Source organism: Haliotis cracherodii, unplaced genomic scaffold (assembly GCF_022045235.1).
Source record: "Haliotis cracherodii isolate W230 unplaced genomic scaffold, xgHalCrac1.p SCAF_5, whole genome shotgun sequence".
In the NCBI taxonomy this organism is placed as follows: domain Eukaryota; kingdom Metazoa; phylum Mollusca; class Gastropoda; order Lepetellida; family Haliotidae; genus Haliotis; species Haliotis cracherodii.
The window spans coordinates 51,608,244-51,622,078 of NW_027266308.1; the positions used below are offsets into that span (position 1 = coordinate 51,608,244).

Here is a 13,835-nt window from a genome sequence, read left to right on the forward strand (position 1 = left end):
TAGTGGACATGGAGCTGCATATTGTCAGGTAAGTGGGGAATGATTACTTAATTGACTACCAGGAATTCATTGATTACAAGGAATCAATGGTTACCCGACCAAGACACAGTGTGCTGTGTAGTGGAGGACCTTGTGTGTAAGCAAGTGAAGTGGGACGATGACATCACCTAACTGGGCTTGATTGACATTAGAAACAGTATTCAAGGTGGCATGTGCTTGTCTTTATATTTTGTTCTGAATGCCACAGAAACAGATCTGTCACATATTATGTATATCGTGTATATCTGAAAGGATATTAATCCAGATTTATGTGTGTTAACTGTTTTGTTGTACCAGACACACTGCAGATTATCATGATTATCAGTGTTCAAAATTAATCAAGTTTTGGGACACTTGAGGTTTGCTCCAATATTAATTGAATCTAGGGAACTCATAATCTTCAACTTTTAATATTAGGGTTATGACTAGGAACCCTGGACTTACATGCTCAAACTAACAGTGACCAAGTAAACTGATGCACACTTCCTGCTAGACTAATCCATAGTCTATGAAATATAATATTTACACAATTTATATCCCCCCAGGTTTATAAAACGATAAAATATTCTCAATGATGAGTTCATAGACTTGCCTATTTGTATCATGTGTGTTAACTAGGCTGGGTTTGACATTACGCAGTCTTCATGCAGGACTACCTTCCTGTAAATATAATAACAAAGGGGAAGGATGTTTCAAATATTTCTACATCAGTAGTGCTACAAGTTAAACTATTCACATACACAGGCATCAACACACGTTCTGATGTAAAACTCTGCACCCCTGGGGATCCAGTGGAGGAGTAGATCCTCAGTCCACAGGTTGGACCCAAGCATGTTATTAGAGCTGATCCAAAGAGGGTGGGGTGTTTACAACGTGCAACCTGAAAGATTGCTCCCCATGCCATCAATCACTGAGTTACAATGGTTACCAGGTCAAAATTCAAATATTTTACGCTCCTTTTAGCAATATTCCGGCAATATCACAGCCGGGGACAACAGAAATGGGCTTCAGAAATTGTACCATGTGGGGAATTGAACCCGGGTCTTCACCGTGACGAGCGAACGCTTTAACCACTAGGCTACCCGACCGCCCCCAAATATATACAGGCTGACATGATCATGATCAAGCTGCAAGGCCAAATATTGCTGAATGTTTTATTGAACAACATTCACTCTCTTATACAAGGCTGCACACTAGTTTCCACGTCCTATTTTACATCTGACATTAAACAACATCCCTGTACATGAAGTGTAAACAAGGTAAAGGCTGCAAAGTGTGAGTGGGCTTTTTGGTTGAGGCAAGTGAACATGGTGAAGGATGGGGAAGGCAATTAGGAGGCAAACGTGCTGTGTGTTCAATGTAGAGCTTGCGAACCAGTAGACAAGATAGTGCCAAAATTTTGAACCCAAATTTTGAAGCTTCAAATGTTAATTTATCCACTAAAATGCCGGCAATCAAGGTCACATAGCAAGAAAAAGTGAAAATGTCCGGTTACCATGGTTACTACGAACACAACACTTGTGTCATGTAACAGTTATGTCATGGTGACCTGTAAACATTGGTAAGCAGTCTATCCTGGCCAAGACAACACAGGAGATGAAAGGGTAATTGTGCTTCCGAGGACCATTGCTCTTTCATCTCCTGGGTTATCTTGACCAGGCTTGACTATGGTCTATTGTCAAGGGTCCTTGGAAGTACATTTACCCTTGTATTTAACTAAGAGTCCTGGTGATTTTTTAATCAAGGACCAATCTCAATCATATGCAGCAAGTCACGATGACCATGTGATTGTGATGATGAATGACTCTGGCAACCAGCATCTGTGCTGCAGACCTATTCAGCCTTAGGATATGCTGTGACTGTATATTAACTCAACTAAGATACAAACTTTTCAGTTCTAATCAGCAGTTTATTGAAATTATCAAACAGAGAATTTTCTAAGTGATGCTTCCATTGTTGCAACCCTTTGGGGGTTCTGGTGTAGAATAGGACCTCAGTAGCCCATGCATTTTCCGAGAACTGGATAAAGAGGATTTGTTTTGTTTATCTGTTGTTTAACGCTGCATTCAGCAATATTCCAGGTATATGATGGCAGCCTGTAAATAATCAATCCAGTGACTACTGATTGATATTGCTAGCAAAAATCCATGCCTTCAGGTTACGATGACATGCAATCAACCAAGTCACTGACCACAAGATCCATTTGGTCACCTCTCATGGCCAGCAAAGGTTGGGTACCAGTTCTAACCCAGAATCCCCCCCCAGGTGGTTACATGGTGTGCCCTGGCTGATTGATCTATGGTATTGACCACTGTTCATGCCATCAACTACTCATCTTCCAGAAGCAAGGGAGTTAACTGACTGTAAAAGTCCAGTTTCCACCCTTACCTAACAGTGCTGGAATTTGGGGGTTACATTTAGGCTGGACTAACGAGTCTATGCATAGTCCAATCAAAATTGCACAACAGGCTAGACATCCGGTTCCTAAACAACATGGATTTTAACATGCAGATTCCGACCAACTGGACATTGACAGATTTGGAACAAATCTGTTCATGTTTTTATTCAAGGTGCTCAAATGATTTGCTGCACTTTGCAAGGTAAGATCCATTTTATTACAATATAGATCTTGATTTTCAATCAGATCGTCTTGACTGGGCGCCGCCATTTTTTTTTAAAGCAAATGCAAGTTATGTGAGAGGTTGAACCTGATTGGTCAATAGGAGGGACATGGACGGGACATACCTCATCATAGCCACTGGCTACGATCGAGCCAAGAAATTCCAGTGAGTTCGGCAAGGGTGGAAACTACTGTCCCAAACTCATTTACTCACGACCATGAAACAATATTCACTTACTCAGTGTTCATACTAGAACACAGCATCACTAGACTGCTCCGTCTATATCAATTATGACTCACAAGCAATTGCAATAAAAACATTTGTTAACATGCTCTCCTTTCCGTTTCCATCAGAAATTATCAGTGTGTATACAACATGTTACTGAGCAAGCTCCATCTCATTGTATGACACTTTCTGACCATCCCAGGTTAGATGACAGAGAACGATGTACCACTGTTAGTAGCTTTCTTGTAAAGCTTTGAAGTGGATGAACTGATAGCAGTATCTGACACCTGAAACAGGGTCTTTGATTGGCTCTCAGCACTCAGAAACATTGGCTTAATAAAACTAATATTGGTAAAGCAGTCTAACCTCATGGTTTTTAACAACATGTATTAATGTAGATAAAGTTTCTTTGCACATTTTGTTTCCAAATATGGAACCAATGCATGTGTTGATTCGATTAAGCATAATTTGCCAACAGAATAGTCAAATCATGATCTTCCATTAATGGTTCTGAACAACAAATGGCAGCATATTGTCTCCGACTGACCGTTTGTTCAAGGAGTGTTGACTTTGTTTCCCTGGCTTATTACTTATCACTTTTTTGTTCACTGAAATTCCCAAAGGTGCCCCCCACCTTTTAGAATATTCGAATGAACACTACTCACTAACCATGCCAAGTAGCAAGACACATAAAATGTATTGTCTTTTATTATAGAAGTCAACAACTGACTCTCACTAACTTCCCACAATCATGACTACTGAAAACTTACTTCCCTCTACCAGGAGAAGCATCATTCACCTGGACAAGCATGTTTACCTCCACTATGGTGGTGTATAACTTGTTTATATACCATGCTATACACTGAATGATCCATCACGTTAGACACAATACGCCTATCCAGGGTCAAGCACCAATAGACTGGTGTTGCCTATCTCCAATATGTCACCTTCAGGATAATATAGAACAGTCAACTGAGGGATCACAGTCATAGACTACACAGGGTCAAGCATTTATACACGCTGGTGTTGCCTATCTCCATTATGTCCTCATGAGAGCCAAATAATATACCTGTCAACTGTGAGATACTGGTCATAGACTACATGCAGTCAAGAGCCATTTTGTGTCAGGGTGACGTCCCTCTACAGATTCCTTAAGGTGTTAAGTGAACTACTTGCATACTGATAATGCTGATCTTAGCTTTATATACTACTCAAAAGAAGTTAAGGACCCCAGATGACAGATTAACTATATTAATTTAAAAGAACTGGATGGTCCTTAATTTCTCTTGAGTAGTATACCTACATCAACCATGTCAACAGTCACTTGAATGACTTGAAACAGTATTTACTAGACAAGCTAGAGACTCCAGTAGACATTGGTCAAGTTTGTTGGTTGGTTGTTTAATGACACAATCAGTTACATTCAAGCAATGAGACAGTGACCAGCAGAAATCAAATCTTGATCAGACAAATCATTGATTGATATTATGAACAGTGTCCGACACTGTACAATGCAATGAACCAAGTCACACGTCTGACCAACTAAACCAATTTAGTCATGTCTTACAGCAAGCACAGGTTGATTCCAGAGCCTGCAATATCTAAACATGTCTCAACTGTGGTTTTATCACCATGCCCATGTAGCGGCCATAAAATTTCCGAGTCCCAAGACGGGACTCGAACCACGGACCTTCTGATCAGAGGTCGGACGCCTTGTCCATATGCCCAAAGAGGCTAACCCTGTCAGCAATCTGACAAGGTAAGGATGTCATCTGTAGGATGACTCCACGCCCTGCTACATACTCCCCTGTCAACAGAAGGCACATCCCGGGCCACATGGTAGGGAACTGAGGCTTATTTTGCTCAAATTTTATATGAACATGCTCAGCCCCACGTTGGGTGCCAATGTAGCAGCCATAAAATTTGCGAGTCCTGAGATGGTATTCGAACCATGGACCTTCTGATCAGAGGTCGGACGCCTTGTCCATATGACCAAAGAGGTTAACCCCATCAGCAAGCTGACAAGGTAAGGATGTCATCTGTAGGATGACTCCACGCCTTGCTACATCCATGCTGTGGCGATGACAAGGTCTTGTGGCAACAGATAGTAGGAAGTACTGGGAATGTTGAGTGAGCAATCAACTAGGCAGATCATCACTCAGCTGTGATCTGGCTGTCACTGTATCCTAATCCTTGCTAATGGCATGCATCAGAGCTCACACTATCAACCATTGGTCCGGGCAAATAGTCATGATAGAAAAGACTCAGTCACCTAGTCACCCATACTTAACCATGTTAACTGTGGTTAACACCAAATGTCTTTAGCATGTTTAGACAGCTTTAACGTCAACAAAACATATCTCAACACTGGTCTAAATAATCCCATGACACTAGGGCTGTTATGAATCACTCGTGTATTCGGTGAATCGAACCGTATATGTTCATTGACTTTGTTATTCCCAGACACAAGAATCGAATATTTACGGGAAAAATAATAATAATTTTTTAGCTAAAAATATGCATAAGAACTAATTATAAGCATACATAGATTTTTTTCAAAGACAACACGCTTATATATTTAATTTGACAGTAATGTGGTCACTTGTCACTCGCATTTTAGCAGATACTAGTACCTGGATAAGTGCAGCATATAAATGTATAATATAATAACAATCATTACCACTGTCAACATGGCCAAACCATGTCAAAAAATTTAATTTGTTATTCTTTCACTGAATATAATAAATAATACATAACTGATGACCTAGAACTGTAATCGTGAATAAATATTCATATTCGTTACCCTATATTCGTGCATGTACAGAGTTAGAAACTAAGGATGAAAATAAAGCTGTCCTTGTCACTACCCTCATTTACACTGATGTAGGGGGACCCTAGCTTCAAGTACCATAGGGGCAAACTTCCAAGACCCAGGATCCCCCATAATGTCGAACACTGATCTACATGAAGTAGCCTCCCTGAGCATGCTGACCTTGATGACAGCCCCCAGTCAGACAGTGAGAGTGATGACACTGGGTTGTAATGTTTGCATGGAGAACAGTAGGTGTGATGTTCAGCAAGATTAGCATCCAGCTGAAAACAGCTCTACGGGTGTTTGGCCAACATCATTATGTAAAGTTAATCACACTCTAGTTTTCTTTCTGGAGAGGCCCAGTTGATCCTGCTTGAGTGAGTGAGTGAGTTGGGTTTAACGCCGCTTTTAACAATATTCCAGTTATATCGCGGCGTGTCAGCTTAATGTGGGAGAAAGCTTGAAGTGATGCAGGTCTCGGACGTTTACCACTTCGGTGAAACCCATGAGCACAGGTATGGTTCTAACAAACCTAGAAACATAATCGGGGCAAACCGGGATTCGAACCCACAATCATAGGTTTCTGGCATGCCCAAGGGACACAACTCTGCACAGCGAATCGCAGCGCCTTAGACGACTGGGCCACCTGTGCCCCCTGATCCTGCTTGAAAAGGCATAGGAGCTATTTGTGATATTTTGGAACAAATGAAAGGCATGACCATTTTTACACTTAAACCACTTTACATATACTTAAGATGCTTGCAATGTGGAGTGTTTTGATAACATTTATGATATTTTTGGATAAATAATATCTGTTTAGTTGACAATTCACAGTAGTCAATGGTTGAAAATGGTTCGTCTTAAAAGCATGAAAAGTCACGAGGTGACATAGACATACTCAAATGATAGATATTATTTATTGCAATTACTTGTCTACAATACAAGATGGTGGATTTTCAATCGTGGTGGAATATCTTTATAAAGTTCCCCCATCTGAAATTTGAACCTAGAAGTGTATTGGAATTATATACATGAAATGTAAAAGATTAGAGGTTAGGTTCAAAATATACTGTAAACAGATCCCTGTTGGTAGGTAGGTACTATATCTCATAGAATGTAATTTTTTTCTTGAAAATGTGACAAATTTCAAGGTTGTATGTGATCTGGCCTTTGATTGTGATGAAAATCTTTCTGCGCAGGTCCTCCTACCTTGAAGACTGTCTCCATGGCCTGCACCTCTTGAGACTTCATGACCCCCGCTGCCAGCAGATGGGTACAGAACTGATACACCAGCACCCTCAGGTCATGCTTCGTCAGGAATGTGTGTAGGTAGTGGGTGTCGTCAAACCACGATGTCAGCCACTGCGTCAGCATCTGGCCTGGAATAGTGAGGAGGAAAACCAGTAGTAGTACTATAATTATAAAGTACAAGGAGATGCTCATCTACACCTTTACTAAAAAATATTATTTGTCTGCAACATTCCTCATACAAAGGAGGCCAGATTGCTTCAGACAAGTAGACACATGGTGAATATGCTTCATGATGATGTAGGACTATGACTGTTTGATGTAGTGTTCCTAGTGTGTTGGCTTATTCTTTTCTAATGTGTTTATTATTGGATACAAAATTCACAAGTACAAAAATGGCACAAGTTGGGGTTTTTTTCAAAAAGAAAAGCTCCCCCATTCACTATTATATTCTGTCATCAAAACATACCTTCAAAAACCTCCATTTGTGAGAAATCCAATTTGCCAGGGATAGTTCTTGGGTACTTCACTGCTTCATCAAAATTGACTGGCTTGTAAGCGTCTCCTTTGGAGCTTTGTTTAGGTGGAGTTGTTCTCTTGGGGCTGGACTTGTCAGAGTCTGTAGTAGACTCTCCAGACACACCCGCCACGTGGATGTTAGTGATGAACTTCCTCTCACCTGGTTCATCATCAATGTCTGTTTCCATTTCAGAATGAGGTACAGGTTTTGCTTTCGGAGAAATCTCATCTTTCTTTGATGGTGTTTTAAACCAGGCTCGCAGTCTCTGTTCATCAAGATCTCGGGCAGCTTGGTCAAGGTCAGTGGCCACTGGTCCCCTTGGACCCCGGATCTGCCGCCTTGAGGACGAGTATGTCATGTCAAGGGAGTGGCTCAACTTGGATGATTGCTTTTGATGCAACAATATCTGTTCTCCACTCAGGGACAGACTTCGTGGAGGTGTTCCACCATAATCACCATCTATTTCTTCATCATCCAGAGGAATATCACTTGTAGACATGGTTCTGGAGGTTCTGGGAGAGACTGATCTTGTCGAGGATTTATCAGAAGGTTGGGTCAAGGATCTAGGAGAATGCTGAGACCGTTCTACAATGGCAACATCACTAGTTGACAAAGTCTTTGATGATCTTCTTGACGGTTGCTCAGATATAGTCTTAGCTGAGCTGATCAATTTAGCTTCAGATAGTATGGGAGTAGGAGCTTTGTCAGAAGGTTTGTCTGGTTTCTGTTCTGGCTGATCAAGTGCCGTATTGGATAAACTCTTAAAGGACAAATCAGATGATTCAGTTTCTGCTGAACTGGACATTTGAGAAGAGTCAGACTTGGAAGTCTTTGGGGGTGAGTCTTGCTTGTTTTCCAAATTTGTAATAGAAAGACTCTGAAATTGAGAAATAATGTAATCAGCAGGATCAGTATCTTCTGTAGATGATGATTTCTCCTCTGGAACATCTTCCTTAACAGTCTTTGGCAAACTATTTTCCGGTTCTTTATCCAAAGGTTTCTGTGTTTGTAAAGCCCTTGCAGCTGGTCTTTGTCTCCTAGGTCCAGAACTTGCAGACACTGCACGGGCAGCAGGAAGTCCTACAATGGAGTCTGTTGGTGTTTCAGTTATCATTTCCTTATCCATAGATTTCCTCCTGGGTGAAATTGGGGCATTAAAATCAAATGAAACAGGTGGAGGCAGTGGATGAGATGGGATACTAATTGGCTGAGAGAGAAGAGCTTTCAGAGCATCCTCAGTTAAACTTCGGGATGCATGTTCAATCTGTGGTGGCCTTCTCCGAGAGATTCTTGATGGTGGTTCATCAGGACCATCAGCAGTGGTTGGAACACTTGTTGATCGGGACAGGGGGGTGGTTGTTGAGTGTACAGGAGTTGTTGCTGCATCCTCATGGCGAGATCTTCTTCTAGGAAACTGAGATGTAGATTCATGCGGGAGATGTGGAGGGGGTTCTGAAGGCAGACCAGGAGGGTGGGAATCAGAGGTTTCACATTTATCTGAGGAGGATTTGGACTGATCTGTAATCCTTGATCTCCAGCGCTGAGATCTGGACCCTGAACTTGGCTCTGATGGTTTGGATCTAGGACTCGTCTCAGCAGGCATTGGTGGAGGAGGATCTGAAGGTAGAACAGGGGGCACATCAGGATCACCAGGAATTTCTTTCCTAGCTGAACGCCAGCGAGACTCTCTTGAAGCACTGGCTCCTGTAGGAGTCTTGTCCGAAAGGAGTATTGGTTCATTAGGTACAGCATCATTAAATGTTATATCCCTGATCCTGGACCTCGATGAACTGTGGATTTTAGGCTGGGATTCTTCACTTAATCGCCTCCTACGCGTTCTGGTAGATTCTGTTTTGTCTTTGTCCTCCTCCATCATGAGAGGATATGATATAGATATATGATATGATTAATTATCACAGTAAAACATGATATGTAGAATGAAGGACAAACTTGGTGGTCAAATCATTCTTTCTTGCCACCAATCTCTATGTTTGAGACTGGGTCCACCCTCTTCCAGCAGATACTGAAATATAAAAAACAATCCTGATTAATGATAAACATGATTAACAAGATCATAACCAATGATCAATAACATATATTAGCATCGTTATAAGGCAAAAATTTATTTCTCCATCAACATGATCAACATGTGATCAACTGTCATGTAAAAACTATATTGGCTTACACAGCCTTCCTCCAACTCTGTATTGAATGATAAATCTAAGTATGTTTAGTAATTATATCCTTATACAGTCGTGCCTCGTTTATACGGACACTTGCGTCATTTCACAATTCGTCCGTATAAACGAATTTCCGTATAACTGAAACCAGCTTCTTACTGGAAGAGTTACTTCCCTTCAATTATGCAACTCATGACAGATGACAGAACAAACAGATACATCCACTCAATCTTTATTCATACACGTTTCAAAAAGTCTGTCATGGAAGTTTGAACTTTACCACATTTTGAGGTTTGAATTTTAAACAATAATGTGTCACTTGGTTAATTGACTTCTCACGAATCAAAGGATTACCACCAGCGGAAGGATTACCACCAGCGGAAGTGTATTGTCCGGATAAGTGAGACAATTTTGTGTGCATTTCAGTGTTTTGTGTATGAAAATGACCGTCCGGTTCCGGAAACTGAATTTCCGTATATACGGGTAAATTTATATAGTAATTATTTCGTTTTGAATGAAAATCGTCCGGGAACCGAGGTTTCCAGATATCTGAAGTCCGTATAAGCGGGGCACGACTGTAATACTGATAACTAATAGGCAAGGCTTGATAAGCGGACAGCACATGGTGTCAAACTCTGCTCATTTAAATTATCATGCTTCCTCATGATCAGTGCATAATAAAGATGCCATCTTTTTATTGAGACTTGTTCCTATTATGTTTGTAATTTAGGAATTATGATTTCAACGAATAATAATTGCCTGTTTGTAATTTAGGAATTATGATTTCAACGAATAATGATTGCCTCAAAGTCTGCACTGAATGATAAGTCCATGGATGTATAGAAATTCTGTCTTTATAATAGGCAAGACTATATAAGCGGAGGGGTGGTCGGGTAACCTCGCTCGTCATGCCTAAGACCCGGGTTTGATTCCCAACATGGATACAATGTGTGAAGCCCATTTCCGGTGCAGTGATATTGCTTGAATATTGCTAAAAGCGGTGTAAAACCAGGCTCACTCACTCACTCACTCACTATATAAGCGGACAGTATAAAAATGCCAGACTTTTGTAGTGACTTGTTCTTACTATTTATATAATCGAGGAATTATGATTAAAACTAATAATCATTGCTTTACAAACCGATGCAAGTGTATGGCCTATATCACCATGGTAATGATCTGTAATTAGATATCACAGACTTAGAGGGGATGGGGTCTTGTTTGGTTACCATAAACTTTCATTACACTGTACTTCAGGTCATTATCCATAATAACATAGAGCATGTACATGATGTCGGGTACACTTCAAAATTATATGTCATTGTCAGACATGGGAATCAGTTTTCAGATGATATTATCTGTCACATCAAAAACATCCTGTCATCATAATTAGGATTTTCCTAACACATTACATACCCGGTAACAGGTCCTTACAGTTTTAATATATCTATATTTATACCCTATATTTCTTACTACATCATATTATTTTATACATAATCACAATAATATGTCAGAAAAAACTTTAATTAAACTATTTGATGCATCGTGACATCTTCATAATTTGTGCAAACAAAATTACAAATACAGTTTTGCATTTGTTACAAATTGTCTGCCCTTGGTGAAGCTGGTGGGTTGGAGTTACTGTGTGTTTGATGCTCAGTATGACACAGTCTCTGAATCCTAAACTCTAGCAGGATGTGTCTGAGCAATGTGAGACATAGTCAGTTTGGTCACAGGTGGAAAACTGGAGAGTATTTTATGAGTGTTTCAATATTTTCATGCATTTCTACACAAAAAAACAGTGCATATTGCATTTACATTTATATTATTTTTGCAAATAACCATGCTACTTGTACTGCATGTATATGACACATTCAACTACATTTACAAACAACTGAAATATCACCCTTTTATCATGTTCATAAAAAAAAATTGCAGCGCAGAATGTTCAGTATATCGTTACTGCAAATCATCAATACTTTAAAAGTTATTAACGTAAATGGTATACCTTTTACAAAAACGCATAGGCCTTGAGATGTTAGTCAATGTAAGAGATGCATTTCTCAACACATTATCCATAACCATAGATCATTGTAGATAACAGAAAACTTCCTATTTTGCAAATGGAATATTAATCATAACTGCTAGCAGCATGATAACAAGGATAAGAGGAAGCTGCCCAAAACTCAGATATATTTGAGTCCAAGACTGTGCAAAACGGTGCAAACATCCCTGATTTTGTCAATGTGTACATGGTACGTTCTCATGTTCTAATTGCAGCCAACTACATAAGTCTATCATGTCTATGCAACATTTGCTCTCTTATCTACATGCCTGCCAAGGACAAAATGAAGAAGAATATCAATATTAAATCAGCATTTCGCTGCCTCTAAATAACGCTCCAATAGCCATGACTAACAAACTGATTGCTTCATACAACAGTGTTCAAGTCAACATTTTCAATGTAAAAGTGACAACTTTTCATCACATATTTTTAATCAGTAAGAAGCATTTCCTTCACTTGCACCTGTATTTATTATTTGGTTCTGTGCTATATATTCTGAATTAATACAAGAGAATATGTTAATAAACCTTGGTAGATTTGTAAATTGGTTGTTGGACATTTTGACAATGAAAATGATGAACTGTTCAACAGTAAGTATCATTCAAGGTTTCACCACCTGTTCATGGAGAACAACAAACCATCAAAACATTAATTTCAACATCTGTGTAAACACTTCTTGTGCGAATTTCATCAGGAACAAACAAATCAACGCATCTAGGGCCCCAGTTCTTACAGATGAATGAACCTTTCAGGAAATAGGAAATCTGGGATAAGAATTTCTGAGTTAAGATATCCAAACTTTGCGTAAAAAAGATTAGATATCAATCATCTGCAACCACCTTAATCTACAAATAGGTTTTACTTTTCAACAGAGAGTTGATATCAGTGTGCACCTTAATCATTTAATCATGGGATTCCATGATCAAAATATAAGCGTCTCTGCCGAGCTGTCAAATGTCATTTATCAATTATTCGTGTCAACAACCGTCCCATTTTTACCATATAAATTAGTTATTTTGACCATATTGGTATTTTGTTTCGTACACATTCCACGAAAACTGGTACTTTAAGCAGACATTCATTTTCCCACGCCCATCGAATCAAATACCTGTTTTTATTAGTAATCCGCCATGTTTTGCGACTGCAAACAAAGGGCGCGTAACTCTAATATATTATCGTTGTAAAAGCTGTGCTTATCTCCCTTGGACAAAATCACTACATTAGTCTCGTGTTGTTTTTATATTACAGTCAGAATGTTAGTTTTATTTTTGGTTAGGAAATCAGTTAGTTGTCTTTCTACTTTTCATTTCAATAATCTCAATCCAACAAATTAGTATGTGGATGCGTAAACTGATTTTATCCAATCATATAGATGAACATAAAGTATATCAAGTAAGTATTCAATGTTTGGAGCAGGAACGCGACTTATACTTGCAATTTTAAGTGGTTGGCTAATATTCTTTTAATACCGTGTTAACATTGCAATACAATACACCTAAAAAGGGTCTTGTGTGAGGTTTAAGGTACAAAACCACACAACTTTAATTATGTAACTTGGTGTCCGAACATATACAATTCTTAAAACAAAATATGTCAATAAATGATACCGGTAAGTGCAGTTTTGTTTGCTATTCAAACTTGAAATAGAACTATTATAGAGGAAATGCTGATACTTTTCTTAGCATTTAACTTTGAATATATTATGACATCGTTACTTACATAATGCTTGAGACCCGTGAAGATCCGGGGTAGAATAGGTTTTCATCAACCCATGCTTGCTGTAAAAGGCGACTGCGCTTGTCGTAAGGGGCGACTAACGGGATCAGGTGGTCAGGCTCGCTGACTTTGTTAAAGCATGCGTGGATCGATGCTCATGATATCAATCACTGGATTGTCTTGTCCAGACTCGATTATTTACATACCGCCGTCATATAGTTGGAATATTGCTGAGTGCGGCGTTAAACAACCAGCCAACCGACTACATAATGCTTGATATGTTGCACTTATTATAATATTAAGAAACCACTGACTTAAATGAAGAAGTACACCATGAAGGAAGGTAAGTATACACAGCTTGAGGTGAAGCATACATTTTACATACTGGCACTGTATATTTAAAATTAAT

The 13,835-nt window shown here is 39.4% G+C and overlaps 1 protein-coding gene across 1 annotated transcript in view; it reads right to left on the minus strand.

The window, feature by feature from the left end:
• The window catches only part of LOC139443184 (protein cappuccino-like), an 82,417-nt gene extending 69,576 nt beyond the window's left edge, over window positions 1-12,841 (minus strand). Inside the window, exons 1-3 of the mRNA XM_071224144.1 lie at window positions 12,819-12,841; window positions 7,415-9,488; window positions 6,907-7,076 (exon numbers count right to left, since the gene is read on the minus strand). Of these exons, the coding sequence (XP_071080245.1) occupies window positions 6,907-7,076; window positions 7,415-9,341 (2,097 nt within the window). The 5' untranslated portion in view covers window positions 9,342-9,488; window positions 12,819-12,841. The remainder of the gene's footprint in view (window positions 1-6,906; window positions 7,077-7,414; window positions 9,489-12,818) is intronic.
• Window positions 12,842-13,835: the final 994 nt, after the last annotated feature.